The sequence below is a fragment of the Thamnophis sirtalis genome, unplaced genomic scaffold (genome assembly GCF_051295495.1).
Source record: "Thamnophis sirtalis isolate CommonGarterSnake01/CBP01778 unplaced genomic scaffold, rThaSir2_p1.2 scaffold_4, whole genome shotgun sequence".
NCBI lineage: Eukaryota > Metazoa > Chordata > Lepidosauria > Squamata > Natricidae > Thamnophis > Thamnophis sirtalis.
In genome coordinates this window covers 91,608,035-91,628,482 of record NW_028261384.1, presented here as the reverse complement: position 1 = coordinate 91,628,482, position 20,448 = coordinate 91,608,035, and the positions used below count along the sequence as shown (strand labels likewise).

Below are 20,448 nucleotides of genomic sequence, written 5' to 3'. Positions count from 1 at the left end.
TTGACAGTATAGCACATATTTAAATAGAAATTGGAATTGAAACTAGAGTCTGTAATATATAGTATGTCAACAGTTCAAAGCCATGAGACAAGGCCCTTGCTTGTTAAATAGCTATTTATAACTTTTTCTTCAAATACTCAAATTTCTGATTAGTTTCTGGATAGGAAGAAAAACCCATATTTGTAGAAAAGTCAGAAAGATGCCATTTTATGTCATTTGTTCTCCAGGTTTGACATGCAAATTGATTAATCCCCAGGGGTATCCCCAGGGCTTATACAGAAGGTCTGATTTTAGTTTTGCAAACAATGGCATTAATGGTGTTCTGATCTTAAGCAGGAGAGGCATTGTAGGGTCCAAATAAAATTATGGGTTCTAATAATGTCTTTGGCAAACTGCCCACAGCTCATCAATAAAGTATATGCTCTGAGACCACTGGCTTTTTGAATTATATCTGGCAACTACCAGACTGAATGATTAATGTTGCTACTGGCCATTCTGGACTTACTGCTTTACTTGTTGAGTCAATTGCATTGCTTGCAATTTGAAGGCTTTGGAGCTGATTTGTTCCCCGTTTCTACTATTGCTTTTTGTTTCCTATGTTTTACCTGTTAACCTTCCTGAGTTGTTGGGAATCAGGCAATATACAAATGTAACCAGTAAATAATGAAATGGATCTTTGAATGATACAAGACCAGTAAATTTTTTAATTTCTTCATTTTGTATAGCCACTCATCTCATCAAATGATTCCCAACACCAAATAAAAATTGTAAAATAAAAAAACAAACTAATTATTTTCTGTTAAGATTAACTTTAAAGCTAAGTTTTATATATTTTTGCTCACAATAGTCTGATAGCTACTGTAACTAACTCAATATTTTTTTAATAGTTCTCTCCCCCCCCCACCTTTTGAAATTTTGGCACACTCTTAATTCTTAGTTAGGTTTTGTATTTGTAAACTTCAACATAAGTAATATAGTTATTAATAAGTAAATGGTCCAATCCTCATTATGAATAGTTTGAATAAGGCTATCTGAATACTAGATAACTTGATTATACATATCCAATATTCATTTATCTGTCAAATCATATCGAACAGGGTCAACTTCAGATCCAGCCAATCTATCATCTGATGAGATCTAGGAAAGAAGTATTTCCAGTCACTGCCCCAGTTTATGGAATCCTCTCCATATCGAGATTCCTTCCTGAGTTGTAGCTGAGAAGTTAAGAGCTGGCCTTGCCATCTAAATCAGGAGGAACAAATGCTTTGAATGTCAGAATGCATACACATGACTTTGCATATCTATTTTTAATCCTTTATGATGCTGATGAGATTTCTAACGAAGTGGGAGAGTATCATTTTTATTGAAGACATTTTAAAATGAAGTTTCTTGTTGTTAGCCACTGAGATCCTCTGGGGTGGAGGAGCATATCAATCTAAGGAATGAATAAATAAAGTTTCCTTTGTAGTATATCTGAAATGCTGAACTAAAAGAAATTAAATTGATTATAACAATGCTGGAATGCACATATTACACATAATATGCCTTCGTTGGTTTCCAATTTAGAATGCAGTTTGTGAGCCCATCACTAGGGGTATAATGTTATTTTTTACTTAATCAAGAAACTATGGCTTGGTATAATTTGTGATAGATAATGTCTCCTTGCTGTTGCTACTGATGACTTCATATGCATTGAACTTCAAGCTCATTAAATTCTTATCTCTGGCTTTTATAAGAACTATTTCATACAATCTGTTTTGACCTAGAAAGTGCCTGTGAAGTGGGGAAGTGACCCTTGAAAGGAGATAAACCCAGCCTTGATCCTCTCTTTCTCAGCCTTGAAGTAGGCAAGAATGCCTAGGGATTCTCTACCTGTGTTTGGAATGAACAATTAGTGTAATAAGGGGAAGTGCGGCGATTTTTTTGCTTGTGACTATTGAATGGGAAGAAGATAAATGCAGTACATAATATCAATAGGACCTTTGGAATCAGGGCCAAGCTGGGAACTTATGAAAGAAGCTAAACTGAATTTATTGACTGCAGTTCCCTGTCCTATGGTTCAGTCTTGCATTTTCTTTTCCAATCCTTCAACTAGTAATTCTACACCAACTTATTCCTCCTTTGGTGTCTTGTTTTTTGGAACGAATAAATTAATGACTGAAGAGAGGAAACCAAGACAAAGGAGAACAGAATTAATTCATTTCTCACTTGTTTGCCATCTGCTGAAACACCAGGGAAATGAAAAATGTGTTAAGGATTGTCTGGGTGATGTTACATTTTAATCGTTAAAATGAACATCAGCCTCAGTTGAGGTTAATCTGGTTAACTGACTAATTTCTTTTGCCGGGAGCTAAGCTAAGAACTCCACCCCACTCTTTTCCTCTGAGGTTTGCAGCAAAGGCCTTGGCCCTGTGTAGAGAAGGTGACCCCAGCATATTGGAGGCAGCAGCCAACACCATTAAGGACAGTGATGTATGCAGGCTAATTAACAGCTTGAATGAGAAAGCATTTATCTCTCTGGACCAACTGCCTGCCAAGCAGTGGGGAGATAAAAGGGAAGCCAACAAGCCCAAGTTTTGTCAGCATTTTATGATCAAAGATACCGTCAAGCCCAAGACAGTGTAAAAGACAAAACAAATTACACATTAGACTGAGATATAGGACCTGGGCACCAGGAGAGGCAATGCAGCCCAGCAGAAATAGTACTAAATAATTTTCTCATGACATAGTGGAATTCACAGTATGTACATTGAGAGTTTATGCACGGGAGACAAATTCCAATCACACTTGGCCAATAAAGAATCTCCTCCTCCTGCATTTGTATCATATTTGCAATTTGTTGTACATTACCTACATTAACGAGTGCTACATGATAGCACTGAGTACCTTTTCCCCTTTGATTGCAAGTGATGCATAGTACTAATTCATACTACCTTGGGCCAGACTAGAAAAGATTAATAAAGAAAGTACTCTATATAATTAGAATTGCACATATATCTGTACAAAAGTAGGTTGTAGGCACATATACCCGTTAGATACTTGCACACACTTTGTTGGGATGGCAAGCTATCCTGTAATACTTTGCTATGCACCATCTCAGTTTAGATCCCCCTTGTGTCTGCACTGTGAAAAATAGCTCCCATTTTCTGCATGGAAAGCTCATTGGGGGGGGGGAGCTGAAATCCAGGATAGAAGTAAGATCTTAATGGCAGACAAGCTATTAATGACTTCCATCTGTCACAGTAGGGTACCACTCTGCTTTTGCATTTCAAGAAGCCATCCACACAATAGCTAATTATATGAATAGTGCCATATTTAGTTTTATTACTTAACTACTACTAATTTAAAAACACATCCCAAAAGAAACTGCATAATACAAAAGTTTGGAATATAAAAATATTGTAAGAGATAAGTAAGCAGAATTTTTGGGTGGAGATGGACACGGGTGCAAAGTCTCAAGTTCCATCATTTTAGAATTTCAGGCACTGAAATTTATTTTAGTCCCCTGTCTCTCTTTTTTTTCTGTGCAAATGAGAAATTCAGTCTTTCAATCTTAATGTTCATAGTATAAATCATTGTTTTTCAAACTTGGCAACTGAGTGGACTTCAATTCCACAAGTTGGCTGAGGAACTCAAAATTGCCAAATTTGAAAACATTGGTATAAACAAATATTTTTCATGGAGGAAAAGTAACATTATTTTGAGTAACACCAAGCATCACAAAAAATGAGGGTGATCTAAGAGCAGGATGGGGATAGGCAGGAGAGAAGGCATGCCAGCATCATTGAATGTGTCCTTCCCAATACTTGATTTTCTGGGAATGTACACTACTTACCCGAATGATTGTTCAAGAATTTTAGTGATTTACGTAAATGTAAATTTCAGTTCATGCTTGAAAATGTTGGTGAAATGGATAATATGTGAACTTGGAAGTTGAATTCCAAAGTCTATCCTCAGTTTATGAGTTCATGGATCATCTTTCTTAGTGCTGAAATTTCAGAATCCTTGCAAATAAGTCAAAACACGTTTCTATCTACCATAATTTTTGCTAGTTCATTTGTTCGTATGCCCTTAAATAAGATTTTTTTCTTGTAGAACATTGCCAGTTTAAAAGGGTGAAACATTTTGTTTCTGAATTACAAATAAATAAGTAAGCAATTAAATAATTAAATAAATAAAGGCAATTTAGTTCTTTCCAGGCAGGTGATTAAATGGCTAATTATAAGCTAAAAATGTGCCAGTATAATTGATGTTCTATGCAGCTTCAAAGCTAGAATATCAAGGAAAGATATCTAATTTTTCTATAACGGGTGTAATACGTCATAGAGCATACTAGGACATTACAGATAATCTGATTCCTCCATGTTTAATCTAAAGTGCTCCCATCTAGGATAATTTGGACCTATCCTATACCAATGCAGAAGAATCTTCACTTAAGTTTCTTTGTTTTAATGCAAGGCAGATAGAATATAGGATTACAACACAACAAATATAACTTGCAGAACATTTGTTAAGAAAAATGAAATAAGATACTAATGCACACAAAATTTGATATAGCATGTTAATTAACAGTGAAAACACTTAGATGAATGCTAGGACTCGGCTTTCTCAAATTTCTGTCCTTCAAATGTTAGCAAAGAATTATGGTAGTTACAATATACAGCTGAAGAACCTTTGATTTAGTAAAAAAATATGTGTAAGCAAGCAAATATTCTCTACTATAGAATCTTTGGTACTTTCTGAGCTTGATTGTTTCCTTGCAGGCATTTCATTACTGATTAAGTAACATCTTCACTGCTAGAAGAGAGTGGTGTTTGCTTTCTGTTTATATGTGATAGCTTGCTCCCATTGATGGGGGTTTTGATTTCTCCTGGATAGTTCCTTGGTTAGGATATTCTTTCTGACTTGATCATTTATATAGTGTAAACCTCTGCTTATCTGGGGTGAGGATTGGTGTTATGATGTTTTTGTTTCCCTTTTAGCTTTTTTCAATTGCCTCTTTTGAATGGCATGTAAATGGTTATCTCTATGTGCCTGTTGGTGGCTGAGTTGTCTAAGTGCCAAGTTTCCAAGAAGTCTCTAGTATTTTTTGATTTATCCTGGTTCAGGATGCTCAGTTTTAAAATTGAAACTGTGATTAAGACTGTCCATTTATAGTGAAATTATGGAATTATCTTCAAAAAGACCAGAACACCTCTTTCACCACTCAATACCTAGATAAGCAGGGATTTACACTGGATAAATAAGCAGTAAATACTCTAATCAAGGAACTACCCACTTAGAGAAACAATCAAACATTAAGAAACAGCCTGATCAAGAAACTATCGACAAAACAGTGCTTCTACCAAGTTATTGTATGTAAACAGAGAACAAATCCTTTGTAGCGCTGAAGATGTTACCTAGCCAAAACATTTGCAAGCTCAAACAGCACCAAGCACTCTGTAGTTCAGCCCTGAGCTTCATGCTTCTATTGGAAGCAAATGTCCTGGAGAAGTTCCAGGCTGAGAGAGAAGCAAATGTGCTACCTTCTTTCATTCAAGGGAGAGTAAATTCATGTATGTTTTCTCCTCTCCACAGTTGGGTCCAGGAGTTCCTAAATGAAGAGAATAGAGGTCTTGATGTGTTGGTGGATTATCTTGCTTTTGCCCAGTGCTCCGTCACGTAAGTTCATTGTTGTTAACTAAAAGTAATAATAAGGAACAAAGCAGAATGGTGATGAAACTTCTGCCATAAACATAGCTTTAAAATCAGGAGTTGCTTGATCCAATTGTGCAGGGAACTCAAGCCTGGGCAACCAATAATATAAGGATGCCAGTAGCTGCTTTATCTCAGTAGTATCACTCTCTAGGTAGGTTTGATATTGATTAGAGAGAATTAAATCAATTAAGTTCCTTATTTAATTATAAACTGCTTGAAACATTACCAAAGGAATTTTGAGGTTATGTTCAGGAGAAGCCTGCTATCCTGTTTAGTGGAGAAAGAGTCTAAAGGCTCCTTGACCTCACAGAAATAATGTCCATGACCTTTTGAGAATTGGACATACATTACATTTTGTCTGTATATACATATGCATGAACTGGGGTATCAGATTATCCTTTTAGAAGGGAGTTCTACCTAATGAAACCTATCCAAGATTATATACTCATTCAACTCTTGTCTCATCCCTGTGAAATAACTCTATGTCAGGAATTAACTTTCCAATGAATCAGTTGACCCAAAACAATTACAATACATATTAAACCTCAAACAAAATGAGGACCCGGATTGTTGTTGGGGGCAATATGCTGACTCTGTAAACTGCTTAGAGAGGGCTGAAAGCCCTATGAAGCGGTATATAAGTCTAACTGCTATTGTTATTAAAATAGCTTGCAAACTTGTTGATAACAAGAAAGGTGATAATAACTGTTTGGGCCCAAACCACATAGGAAAGGCACAGGAAAGCAAGATTTCCCATCACATAGTTTTCTTCTAGATTTAAGTTTGGAATTGCAACGCAACAATTGGAAAAACATTTCTAATATAGGTTAATATCAGTTCCAACTATGTCAAGAAAGAATCATCAAGAGAAATATAAAGTTTCACTAATAAGAGTGTTCACAGTTTTTGTTGAAATTGTGCTCCCAAATAAGGATAGATGAGTCATATAGGAGCCATAAGAGTTTCCCCCTCCTACTTCCTGGTACAGGAAACTAGAGGTGGCAAACTTGTAATTCCTTGCCTGGTTTTACAAACTTCTACTTAATTTCAGGAGACTTCTGCAAGGTATCAGTTCTGAAAAAGCTATTTTTTAATATTAAGGAAGCCAATGGGAAAAAGAAAGTGTGAGCTTCTGCTAATAGACTCGCATTTGTCTTACTAAAATGGGCCCTCTGTAAATTATTTTAAAGGAAATGTAATACTTAGTAGAAAAAAACCCTTTTCTATTAAATATATTTTAATCACATACAACTTTACTGAGGAGTGATGAAAGGATTTAAGGCATAGTGATATGAGTGGTTGCTTCTCTAACAATGACTGTCAGTCTAACACAAGCTTACAACCAGTTCATTTCCTCAAGGCCAAGTATTATTATTATTATTTATTAAATTTTTATGCTACCCATTTCCCTATAAGGTGACTCTGGCCAGCTTACAGGTTATAAAAGAATAGAAAAATAATTAAAATATTAAAACACTAAAACTTCATAGATTAAAATTACAGAAGGTATATTAAAACCAGAACTAAGAGATGGACAGGATGGGGGATGAGGTCTTCTTACCCTCTCAACCACCTCCATCAATGAGCAACCTCTTGAATGCTCCAGGCCAACCAGCAAAGCCAAAAGGTTGGGAGCCAGAGGTGGGTTGCTCCCGTTCAGCCCGGTTCGGTAGAATTCAGGCCTGGTTACAGAACTGACAGCGGCCCAGGCCTGCCACGCCCCCGAACTGGTTCCCTCGCTGCCACTGGGCCACCACCATTTTGGTTTTTAGTGACTGCGCATGGGCAGTTCACTGTAAATTGTTCTGCACAGGCACGAAGAGCAATTTACATTGAACTATACGCATTGCTCGCGGGTTGTGAACCGGTAGTAAAACTGGCAGCAACCCACCTGTGGTGGGAGTGGTTCTCAAGCATGGGGCCACAGTGGAAAAGGCTCTTCTCCTTGAATCTGCTTGCTAGAATTCTTTAGCAGAAAGAATCCCTAGCAGGTTCCTTCTGCTGACACAAGCTTATCCCATCAGGGAAAGATGGCTCCTCAGATGCCCTGGACCCAAGCCATGTAAGGCTTTAAAGGTAGCAACCAACACCTTGAATTGGACCAAGAAGCAAAATCATGCAACTCACACAGTAGTGGTGTGATATGCGCAGTCCTGGAATTCCCAGGACTGTGTGCACCACTGCATTCTATACCAGCTGCAGCTTCCAAATACTCTCCAAGGACAGTCCCATGTAGAATCTGTTGAAGTAATCCATCTGAGAGATGATTAGGGCAATAGTAACCATGCTCAGTGCCTCCCAGTCCAGGTAAGGGTGCTACTGGGGCATAACACAAGGCCCTCCTAGCCCAACTATCACCTGCTCCTTGTGCAGGAGTCATGAGTACAGGAGGAGTCTTAAATTTCCCACCGGACCTGTCTGAGATAATACAATTCTATCCAGAGTTAACAATGATAAACAATTGGATTTGGAGGTCCCTTGCACCCACATCCATTCCATCTTGCCTGGGTTAAGCTGAAGCCTGTTGTCCTGCATTTGGATCCCTAGAGCCTCCGGGCACTGAGAAAGGATGGCCACAGCATCATTTGGATCACCAGTGGATGGAGTATGTAAAGCTGCATCATGGCGATGCATATACTGATGATATCTCATCCCATGGGGTCGGATGATTTTACCCATGTAAATGTTAAAAAGGAGTGTACCAAATACATCTTGCTGCCTATTAACATCTATTGGGACTGACCTTGGAGGAAGGAGCTGAACCAGCGCAATACAGTGCCAATTAGCCCCAAAGCTCATAGATGGCCAAAAGGATACTGTGGTTAATGGTTTTGAAATCTGCAGAATGACCAACTCCCATGCTGCTCTCACTTGAGATCATCCACAAATGTGACCAATCCCATTTCCATCACATGACCCAACCTGAAATCTGAGTGAAAAGGATCCAGGTAAACCATTTCATCCAAGACCCTTTAGAGCTGCAAGGCAACCACTTTTTCCCTTTCTAGGGAAGGTGAGAAACTGGATGAAAGTTGTCCAAAGAACTTGGGTTCAATTACAGCTTCTTAAGGAGGTGCCACACTAAGGTCTCCTTTAATAGTGCTGGAAACACTTTCCCTTGCACTGATATGTTAAACCCACTTGGACCAGTGGTGGATTTCCATTTTTTTTACTACCAGTTTGCTCACACATGCATGCTTGTGCATGCGCGGAACACTTCTGCGTATGTGCAGAATCGTCCGGGCAGGTGGGTAGAGCCTCCTACTGTCACTACTACCAATTTGCCCAATCAGGGCCAAACCGGGAGCAACCCACCTCTGGATTGGACCCATTTGCCGGTCACCATCTTGGAAGTTTTCACCAAGCAAGAGGGATCTAATAAGCAAGTAGTTGCCTTAAGAGCCCCAAAGATCCTGTCCAGTTCCTCAGATCCAATAGGATCAAACCATTCCAGATAATTTGGGAAGTCCATTTCCCAGGCATCTCCAATGGACATGCTCCACACTTGGATTCAAACTGAGAACGGATCTGAGTGATTTTGTTCATTACATGTTCAACAAATTCCTCTGCATGGCCCTATAAATGATTATCGAAGCTTCTCACTTCTCAAGAATGGATTTTGAACAAGGCTGTTGGCAACACTCTGCAAATGCAATAAGACTGGAGAAATAGCAATGTTTCGCCACTCTTACTTGCCATGAGGCAGGCCTTAATTGTGGCCCTAATCTGTATCCCGTCAGCTTCATTCTTAGTTTTCCTCCAGCAGTGCTCTAGCTATCTTTTGTCTCTTTTCAGCACCCTCAGCTCCTTCATAAACCACAGTAAGTTTTGGGACTATTGGGTCAGGAGAATGTGCACGGGTATAATCCTGTCCAGGGCCTCAGCCACTTTCTGATTCCAAGTTGCAGCCAAGGCCTCCCCTGGGCCAAGCGGCAGAACCCCCAGCTCCTTCTGAAACCTTTGTGTGTCCATTAATCAGTGGGGGCAGACCATTCAAATAGGTCCTGCCTCCCTGCATGGCGGGGAGCATTGGAAAATCTCACAGCTACCGGGTGTGGCCTGACCGTGACATGGAAATAATGAAGAATTCCCTGCCAGATCACATTGCCACTGCTCCAGCAAGAAAATAGCATCTGGAGTGTGACTGCAATAGTGAGGTGGGCTTGGGTGACCTGCCACAGCAGCCATGAACTCTGAGCTGCCTCTGAGGCAGATTGGAAGGATGGCAGATTGAAGCCGTCCAAAACCACAAACCTGGGATCTTCACGGACAGCCCTGAGATGCCTTCCAGCAGTTCAAGCAGGGAGGTTGCTATGCAGTAAGGAGGCTGGTACAGAAGCCACCCTCCTAACTGATCTCATGTGCCCAGCTTTGATAGGAGTTATAAAGGAAGCATTGTTTACAAATGAAACAATTATATAGGCTCATGTAGCATAATTTTCTTCTGCTGCTGCCGGCAGACAATTGGCCACCTGCATTTTTTAGGCCCATACCTAAAAGCAAGCATCACTGCATATTGTAGGAAAAATATAGACAGTCCTTGACTTACGACCAAAATTGAGCCCAACATTTCTGATGCTAAGTGAGATATTTGTTAAGTGAATTTTGCCACATTTTATGACCTTTCTTGCCACATTTGTTAAGTGAATCACTGCAATTGTTAAGGTGATCACATGATCCCAGGACACTGAAACTGTCATAAATATGAGTCAGCTGCCAAGTGTCGAGTTTTTGATCCTGTGACCATGGGATAGTGTGAAAAATAGTCATTCCACTTTTGTCAGTGCCATTGTAACTTCGAACAGTCACTAAATGAATGGTTGTAAGTTGAGGACTCTCTGTAAACATATCTTAACAATATCTTGTCGAGATGAGTTGGATCCAAATCCCTTGCGGTACAGATAATCCTTGATTTATGACTACAATTGGAACTAGAATGTTTGTCATAAATTGGGAAGGTCATAAAGCAAATCATCACATGAGCAGCCTGATTTTACAACCATTTATATCACAATTTCTAAATGAATCACATCATTAAGTGAATCGCACAGTCATTAAGCAAATCCAGCTTCCCTAGTTAGGTTTTTTTTTTTAATGGAAATGAAATTGAGAAATTTGATTGTCAATCCATTTACCCCAAGTGACTGCAGAATGCTGCAGTTATAAATGCCAGCCAGTTGCCAAGTGCTCAAACTGTGATCACACATGACTGCAGGGTGTGTATGTGTGATACAGTGGTTGAAAGTCTGAGGACGGGCTTTTAATCACTTTTTTTCCAAAACTGTCATAATGTTGAACTGTTGTTATACAAATGGTTGTAACTCAAGGGCTAGTTTGATGATTTCTTGACAACATTTCATTGGTTTTAAATATTAATTATAACAATAAAGCAATTAACAGTTTATTTTAAAAAAAAATAAGCTGCTAATATTCCTAATCTGAAGTAATGTAGATATAGATTTATATTTATGTGGAAGCCAACTTCCATGTAAAGTATGTAATGACTCCGCCTCCTAAGCCACCTATTTTCCATCTTGTTCCACTTATTCCACCTATAACATTGTGCCTGAATCCAGCCAGTCTAGTAGACCTTAGGAACCTAGTTAAAAAGAGAAAGACGATCATGGAAGCTGGAAGTCTGTACACACCAAAATAAAAAAAACACGAAGACAGTTTGCTCAGCACCTTGGATAGCGGCCCAGCTCTGAGGCTGCCAAAGCAAAAATGGAGCCTAAGCCATGTTTATTTCAGCACTGAGTTGTGAATCTTTACAGAGAGGAGAATTTATTGACATGTACACAACGGTCATGCCCTGAAAAACAGTTCTCCTTTCTCCTATTTCCCTGCCAGAGCCTCAATAAACCCCACCCACCCACCCACCTGTTGACGCACATTATTGTTTGTCTGTGTGGCTCCAGGTATGATATGGACAGCACTGACAATGGGAGCCCTGGGTCGGACAAGGGAAAGGCCCTGGACAGATCTGTAGAGGACCTCAGCAGAAGCAATTGCTCTCCCACACAGGGTTCCATCAAAGCGAGGCACTTGACTGTCAGGTAACCAAATGAAGTCCGGGTAGGTTTTCTTAAACAACTTTCCCACTACTGAGATGAAGCCTATGGGACAGGAAGAGAAGCAGTCCCATTTTATATTTTCCCTGCACAACAAACTGCTCTAGAAAATAAAATGTGAAAGTTATACAAAAGCTAGCAAATTAAATCTTAGGCAGCAACCCCCAACCTTTTGGCCACCGTGGAGAAAGGTGTTTCCGTGGACCAGACAGGGTGTGGTTTGGTGCATTGCCTGCACTCCACATATGGGGCTTCCCTTGTGTGCACAACCCAGTTTCTGACATGCTGCGGACTGGTGCCAGTCCATAGACCAGGGGTTGGGGACCCCTGTCTTAGGGTTTGGCACATGTTAAAAAGTCTTTGCTATAAAGTACCATTTACTATAATATAAGCACCATGGAAATCAGAGGCCATTTCAGTTAGTATAAGCCACTACCTTTATACTTTTTATATCACGCCAGAATGATGCCAAATGAAATAAATGAGTGACAAAGGATGGCAGGCTGATTAGATGTATATGTATAGGGTGACTCTCAGAACCTTCATCTGAAACAATCAGAAATATTTTGGATTTAAGGTAGCTCTGAGTTTAAATGGAACAATGAGATTAATTGCTTATTAAAATGAGGTCATTAGGGAACAGTATGAAGAAATGCTCCACACAGATTATTTTCTGTTTTTTTAACTTCTGCAGATCATCTTAGCACTCAAACTGAAAACTCTGATCCCATCAGATTTATATATATATACAATGCAACACAAATGTAACAAAGGCAACAGTAAAAATAATGGCTTTCTGTCTGGTTGGTCTCTTGAGATGAGCCAATAGACAGAGAAAGGAAGCAGTATGCTTCCTCGCATACCAAGGGTTGTGACATTATATATATATAATATATAATATATATATTCATATTCAAGACATTACTCATTTTTCAAGTTCTAGTTTTGAAATTAAAAGTCCACTTCTCTGGCAATGCAAAGAACACAGTATGCACTGGTTTCCCCCCCCAGAAAACAATGTCTAGAAAAAAGCCAACTTATAATTAGATAGTTTTTAAACATTTTTTGCATGCTATGATTACTATATTAAGTAAATCAACCTAAAATAATAGTAAGGAGTCACTCATAATCTAGTTTCTAAACTTTTCACGTTTATGATCACCTCAAAAGTAGTGCTTTAAATGACGAATCTGAGAAGATGGGTGCCTGTTCACGTTAACTGCTAACTTTCCAACAAACTTGCAAATTCAGTTTCTCTTTTTCTCTTCTTTCTCTCATCTCTGTCCTAACTCCTTTTCTTTCTCCTTATTCTAACCTCACACTTCTTTTGCATGCTTCCATTGGGGAAATGCCTCATGGTAGGTACCCAGACGTTGTCTTCCTGGATAGGGGGAAAATAGTTGATGGGATATAGTACATGTGTAGTTTGGGGTCATCAGTTCTGGAGAGTTTCAACACTGTGATCTATTAGATCACAGTGTATGAAAAACCTGTATGCCTTTTCTCTTTCGCTTTCATTTTTGAGAGGCAAAATCATATATTGAGGCATTAAGGTGGCCTGGCATCTCTTGGGAGTGCACCAAAGCCCCCTTCCATGCTTTGTTTATGTGGCTTCCTATGCAGCATTAGAAGCCTTTCTGTCTACTTACATTTCAGAAGTGAAGTGATACCAATACAAGACCTTCCTTCAAGACTGGAGGGGCTGGCCCTTGTGATTCAATGGGCTGAATGCTATAACTGGTCAGCCTTTTTGTTACATAAGGTCCTGATCCTGAATAGGATGGTGTTGACCTTGGAGAACAACTGACTTAACTGACCCAAGGGAGATTCTCAGTCCTGCCGGAAAATTTCCTCCCAGCCCCAGACTTGGGATATACAGGGCCACCCAATTTACAGGAGAGAACATTCCTGCCCATACCATAGAGAAAACCTCAAAATGTAGAAGTAGGCTTGCATTGGAAAAATGGGTAGTAATGGGCTCCTTTTGCTGGATTTACCAAAAATTGCTAAAGGGGTATCAAGATTGCTTTTCAAGTGACAGTAAAATGTCCCTCCCTGTAATTCCCAAAAAACTGTCACTTTTCCCCCATGCTTGGGGAGGGGGAGGGGAAGGGAGGCGTCCACCTGAAGCATCCTATTTTTCCCTCCTGTCCTGCAGGGTTGCATTCTTCCACCTCCTTCAGGTGTTGCCATTTGAACCAGCAGATCCAAACATTCTTTCAACAAGTCCACCCCAGCATCCCCTCCTCCAGCGCCCCTGGCACCGAGCAGGACTGTAAGCCCAGGCCACCTGTCAACTCTTACTCACCCCGGTGAGCCTCTCCCAGACTTCATGAGATGAGAACCCTCTGCCCCACAAATGCAGCCAGAGGGGCGTAGGAGTGGCTGGGCAAGGGCACACTCGTCCTTTCACTTCTGTGTGTTCATGCACAGGCACTTCAGATAACTGAACATTGGGCACCTTGAGGGCTGGACGTTTGCTATTTTAAATATCCCAAATAAGGCAAATCCATCCCTAAAAGTTCAGTCACTTGAAAATCTGGGATATTTGCATGCTTAGATTCTCATTGTTTTCATAGTCATCCCAAGGGTTTTTTGGTTTTTGTTTGTTTTGGCTTTAGTTTTTTTGTTGCTACTGTCATGAAGCTTAGGGGATTGGCTGAGATGTACAGAGGTTGAGGTTAGGGAATGTTGAGCAATGAAAAGAGCCTGAAGTTTCACAAAAATAACGTTAAGTTTCATCTGGCTTGTCTTCAATCATGGCATCTAGAAACCTTCCGTAAGGCTAACAAAAAAGCCGTCAGTTTTTCAGAACCTGAAGAACTGATACCAGCATCCATCCTCAGTATTGCCCTTCCACCATATCCATATGAAAGGCTTCTCTGTAGTCGTGCCAGCTCCATTCTTGAGCTTCTTTTCCAGGCTTAATCATATGGAAGCAGCAATGCCCTGGAAACTGGACTGGAAGTCTTCACAGGTGACAGCATTCTCTAGGCCTGAATTTCCCATCTTGTTGCCTTCCAGATATGTTGGGCTTTAACTTCTATAATGTTCAGTCAGTCACAGCTAGAGATTATAGGGAGTAAAGTGCAACACAGCTGCAGGACAACAGATTGGATAAGGTTATTCCTGGATAAGTTATTCCTGGATGCTATTTGTACCGGAAACTTAGAAGGAAAGGAAAATTTAAACTACTAACCTGCTACTAATACTGACTCCTGCTGCTCTCCTTCAAATTCTTCTCATATGCTATTCTTTATACTTTTGGACTGTTGTATGAGATTGGCATTCACGGTCATTGAGCTGTTTTTTCCCCCCTCCCTCACTTTAAATTTATTTTTACCCCAGATTCAATCCGGCACACAGCAGGAAGGCATTACGGAACTCACGCATCGTCAGCCAGAAGGATGATGTTCATGTGTGCATCATGTGTCTCCGTGCCATTATGAATTATCAGGTAATGGAAGAAGTGGATAAGAAAGGTGAAAGTTTCCATGTGTATGAAATAAATGACTTGGGAAACGCATATATAACATTGGGAAGGAATTTTGAAACGTGACTAGATTTCAGAATTGATGTGTGAAGGGACATATATTCATGGTATCAGAGAGAGGCAAAGAGGAAAAAACCCATGAAACATGTACCGTACAAGAAAACCCATCCCCAATATTTTCAGGTAGGTCTAGAAAGACTCCCATATGAAGAGCTAGTCTGAAGAAACCAATGTCCATTACTAGGGAGTTTTCTAATATGTTATCTCAATTGACCCATAAATCAGGTGTTCGGAGTAATGTGGCTATAAGCATTCTCAGAAAAATCCTAATATTTTAATGTTAGAATTCTGGGTTTAATTGTTTTGAAGTTCTCTGAGATCATGGGGTGTAAAATACAGAAGATGCAATCAAGTGTTTTTCCAAAATTGTTGGACTTTGTTATCCGTCATTAGGAAATCATCTGTGTGTATGGAGCTTTTAACCATTGACATATAACAAGCATTTGGTTGTTGGCCACAGTAGACAAATTGAGAAGGGAGAATTCAATAGCCCTTGTTGTCAGTGATGTCAGTAAGTTGCAAGCCAGTGTTAGATTTGATGAACCCCCATTTTATTTATTTATTTGTTTAAAATATTTATGCAAGTGCTCATCTTACATCAAACTGGGTAGCTCACAATCAAAAATTAAAATGACATAAACACCATATTATTAAAATTATTAAAAGCAAACATATTATAAATTTAAACGCTGGAGTTTTCCTTACAGTACAGGCAGATTTCCACAACCTGCCTGCAATGACTTCTGAGTAAGTAGGCAGATATTTTGCACTATTATTTTTGAAAGGAAGATGTTGCCCAGTAGTGTTACTCCCATCAGACATGGCTGTGGGAATTGGTGGAATGCTGTGAGTTTATATATCCCAATATTTGATCATTAATCAAATGCTTGAGGCGACTTGGGTGTCTTAAAGAGTTGCATGGCCTTTTAAACTTTTATATGCTACAGTTAAATGACATCACACACAATTTGGTTAAAATGTGAAAGTGTGTGTTTATGTGTGATTTTAAAGCTGTCTATGAAAAGAAAAGTTAGGTTCATAACTATCACTTGAAAACGAGTAACCAGCAGTTTGGCTTGCCACAATCAACCATGTCCATATGGCCTTAGCTTGCTAAAATATATATACATTCTTTGAATTTCTGTGTAACCAAAGAGCCATGCTTGTGTGTGCTTTTACTTTCAGTTATCTAGATTCACCTTCAACTGCTAATTTGGGCTGCTAACTTTCTCACTTTTCCCTTAGTCTGGATTCAGCCTTGTGATGAACCACCCTGCCTGTGTAAATGAGATCACACTCAGCCTCAACAATAAGAATCCCAGGTAGGAATTCTGTCCTCCTTTATGGTTATATTTCTTAATCTGAATGGTTATGTTAGCCAATTGCTATCCAGGTCAATTTCAGAGATGAATTCATATATCATTTCTGCATCAAACACTCCTTTTATTTTAAAATATGGTATAAAATGAGTGTTTTCTAGAATACATTACTTTTCAATATATTTTCTAAAAATGTGCACTCTATATGCACTATGGCATGTATTTTGAGCTGAGAATGGGTCGCATCTAAAGTTGGCACAGATGTTTGAGAGGCGTGGAGCAGGTTGCTTCATTTCACAGTGCTGATTGTAATACAAACCAAACAAAATCCCCAAGCATCCTGACTTGTTCTCAGTATTCATTCATTTAGTTTTATGGAGTGAGTTACTGGAACTCAGTGAGTTATTTAAATCTCATAGTATTCTGACTATAATAACAATTATCTGAGTTCATATTAGGACAAATAATACAATATTGTATACTAGTGGTAAGGAATGTGGAATTTACCTCCATTCAACAGAAAGATTCACACATTGCATAAAATTGTAATGTAGTTTGGCTGTCTTTGCCTTAATGTGTTATGCAAATCTAATCATCCATCAGTCTGCCTGCCTGCCTGTCGGCCTCACTCTCTTCCAAGTCTGCCTGTTCCAGTTTCTTTGGAAAAATGTAAAATCTTTGCTCCCATATTGCAGAACTAAAGCTCTTGTCCTTGAGCTATTGGCTGCTGTTTGCTTGGTCCGAGGAGGACACGACATTATTCTGGCTGCCTTTGACAATTTCAAAGAGGTTTGTGAGCTCTACCTTGTTGTTTTGTCACTGGTGCTTAGTTCAAGTGATGTTGCTTTAATATAAACTATTTAAAAAAAAATATTTTAGGTATGCAACTAGCTAAAGTTAAATATTAAATTCTAGATATAATGGTCTTACAAAAAAACCCTCTCCCAGATGGCAGTGAATATATTTTCTTCAAAATGCAGTAAATCGGTCTTGCTATTTCTTCACTTTTTTTCTATTGAGTGGAGCCCTTCTCAAAATATCTATCAAGACTAGTGCCAAAATATGCTCTAGAACAATGATGGCAAAACTTTTAGACACTGAGTGCCCAAACTGCACATGCACGCATGCCCAAACTGAAAGGGGCACGTGCACACAAATGCATGCATGCACAGATATGTGCAGACGTCTGGATATGCACGGACATGCACACGCACAGACATGTGCACACGCATGCACACATGTGCAGCAGAGACCCGAAGACCAGCTGCGCGGCGGGAAGTGGGACATCCCAACACCGGCAGCGCAGCAAGAGGAAGGATCTTTTTTTTTCATGAGCTTCTGTTTCGTCGTTTGCAGGGAAAGAGAAGCTTGCGAAAGAAATGTCACGGAGATCTGACCTGGGAAGATAGCACGCATGCCAGCAGAGAGATGCCCTCTCTGTGTGCTCCCTCTGGCACGTGAGCCATAGATTCGCCATCATGGCTGTAGAAAACCATGTGTTAATTGGTGGCATTGCTTAATGTTCAGACCCTTTTATCTTTCCAAAAATGCTCCAGTGAAAATTATTCAATTTTGCTATGAGTTTGTTTGAAATCTGATTGGTACATATGTTTCATTGCTACCTCACACAAAGTTGCAGCAGAATAGTCCACCCACAGAGGAAGCATTCCTAGGACAATCGCTATGTGGAATAACAGATCCTAAACTTCCGTAGAAGCAGGTCAATAATTACTTGTTTTTCAAAAGAAACTTTTCAACTTTTCAGAGTGTAACATATTTTCAGATTTAAACCAGTGTGAGCAGTAGGCAATGTGCAGAGGCTGTGAAATGGGATAAATGTGAGGCCACAGCCATAGAAACTAGCTCCATATATTCTATTCTGGATCCCTTTGCTGTTATTGCCTGAACACTATTCAGCCCTTGCCCAAGTGAACTGAAGTGCTAAGAGCCGAAGAATGAAAGCAGAGGTTTTAAAAGCTTCCACATTTTTGTTGATTTTTTTTTCAATGGCTTTTAAAAATGAAAGCAGAAGCAATACAAGAGGATATGTTCTCTCACTATACTGTAGTATGTACATATGAATAGGGAAGATGAATGTAGTATCCACATACATGATTTAAAAATAACTTTGTGTTTAGCACTGTTCCTTTTAAAATGCAAATTGAATCACTTGGGAGGCAGAGTGGGAATTAATGAGATCACAGCAAGTCTTTCAGTGCTGCCATCCAGAAAAAAAATATTTTTCATTTCAAGCTTGTGATTACATCAGGAGGAAATCACCCATTTTTGTTTAACTTGGTTTTTAAAGATATTCCTTGGGAATTCCTGGAGATGTTGCAAAAGCTTCTGGAAATGAAATACACTAGATAGATAGATAGATAGATAGATAGATAGATAGATAGATAGATAGATAGATAGATAGATAGATAGATATAGATAGATGATAGATAGATGGGTGGGTGGGTGGGTGGGTGGGTGGATAGATGATAGATAGATAGATAGATAGATAGATAGATAGATAGATAGATAGATAGATAGATAGATAGATAGATAGATAGATAGATAGATAGATATAGAAGGAAAAGTTGGGTTTTTGATCTTCATACTGCTCTCTCTAAACTGATGAAGCTACTTAAATTACCCAGTATAGTAGGCAATAGAACAGGTGGTTTGCACTAAAGCAGGGGTCTCCAATCTTGACAACTTTAAGACTTGTGGACTTCAACTCCCAGAATTCTCCAGCCAGCTGGATGGAGAATTCTGGGAGTTGAAGTCCACAAGTCTTAAAGTTGCCAAGTTTGAAGACCTCTGCCCTAATGGCTTTTTAGGAATGGGAGAATTCTAGTTACTGAACAGAAAGATGCAAACTGATCCTATTCCCAACATGAATGAACAACCTGCAGTTGGCTCATAAAGTGGCTATGAGAATCAGACTTAAAACCAAGGTTATTGAGATAAACTCAGAATACCAGTAAATTCAGTAGATATTAAAATAATGATAATCCCTGAACCGAGAGCAACTGCACTAACTCAGAATCTGTTTATGTCACTGAGCTTACGGGAATGAATACTAAATACCGTAATCTTCCTGTACTGATCAAGCTGCCAAGTATTCTGTTGTTCTAGAAGCAAATTCTTATAAATAAGTAATTATGAAACATATTATCACCATTGAGAGCTTGGTGACCATTGAGAGCTCTTGTCAGTGTGTACCTGATAGGAAACACAGCAAATGAGTTAATTCTACATTATTGTTAAGCCACACTAACAGAATCTTGCAAATCTGAAAGTACTCCCACCATCTCCTTTACAGCCTGAGAAACTAAACATGGGTCCCTTCTAAGCGTCTTGCCCTGTCCATTATCTAGCTGCAGGCTATGCTGTCTCTTATCTGGTTATTCCCTAGGCAGCATCTTTGCCTCAACTCCCAAAGTTTTTCCCACATGCCATTTCAGTTTTACATTTACAGTTGCCTGAAATGGACTGGCTCTATGTAAGGGTATTTTGCTCTTTTATGAGTTCAAAATATGTTCTCGAAAAGGTTTCTTCACTTAGAGATGGAAAGCAGTACATCTGAGTGTTTCAAACATCCTGAATTACAAGACTAGGACTGGAAAAATCTGGGTGACCAATAGAAAAATATAACACTCTGCTGCTCTCTAATAATTATTTAGATTTCTGCAATCAGATCTGGTAGCTTATCTACATTATAACTGGCAACTGGGCAAAAGAGAGGCAACAGCCCCTCATGGAAGCACTCTCTTTCCTCCCTTCTCTTATCAACCACTACCCACTAAATCAACATCAA

The 20,448-nt window shown here is 39.3% G+C and overlaps 1 protein-coding gene across 7 annotated transcripts in view; it reads left to right on the top strand.

The window, feature by feature from the left end:
* FMNL1 (formin like 1) overlaps window positions 1-20,448 on the top strand; it is a 94,511-nt gene that overhangs the window by 48,779 nt on the left and 25,284 nt on the right. For 3 of the 7 annotated variants that reach the window (XM_014058298.2, XM_014058296.2, XM_014058297.2), the window contains exons 5-10: window positions 5,578-5,661; window positions 11,616-11,753; window positions 13,952-14,080; window positions 15,117-15,225; window positions 16,567-16,643; window positions 17,336-17,429. In XM_014058298.2, coding sequence (XP_013913773.2) covers window positions 5,578-5,661; window positions 11,616-11,753; window positions 13,952-14,080; window positions 15,117-15,225; window positions 16,567-16,643; window positions 17,336-17,429 — 631 coding nt within the window. The remainder of the gene's footprint in view (window positions 1-5,577; window positions 5,662-11,615; window positions 11,754-13,951; window positions 14,081-15,116; window positions 15,226-16,566; window positions 16,644-17,335; window positions 17,430-20,448) is intronic. The other 4 variants (XM_014058299.2, XM_014058303.2, XM_087713383.1 and 1 more) reach the window with 3 other exon arrangements.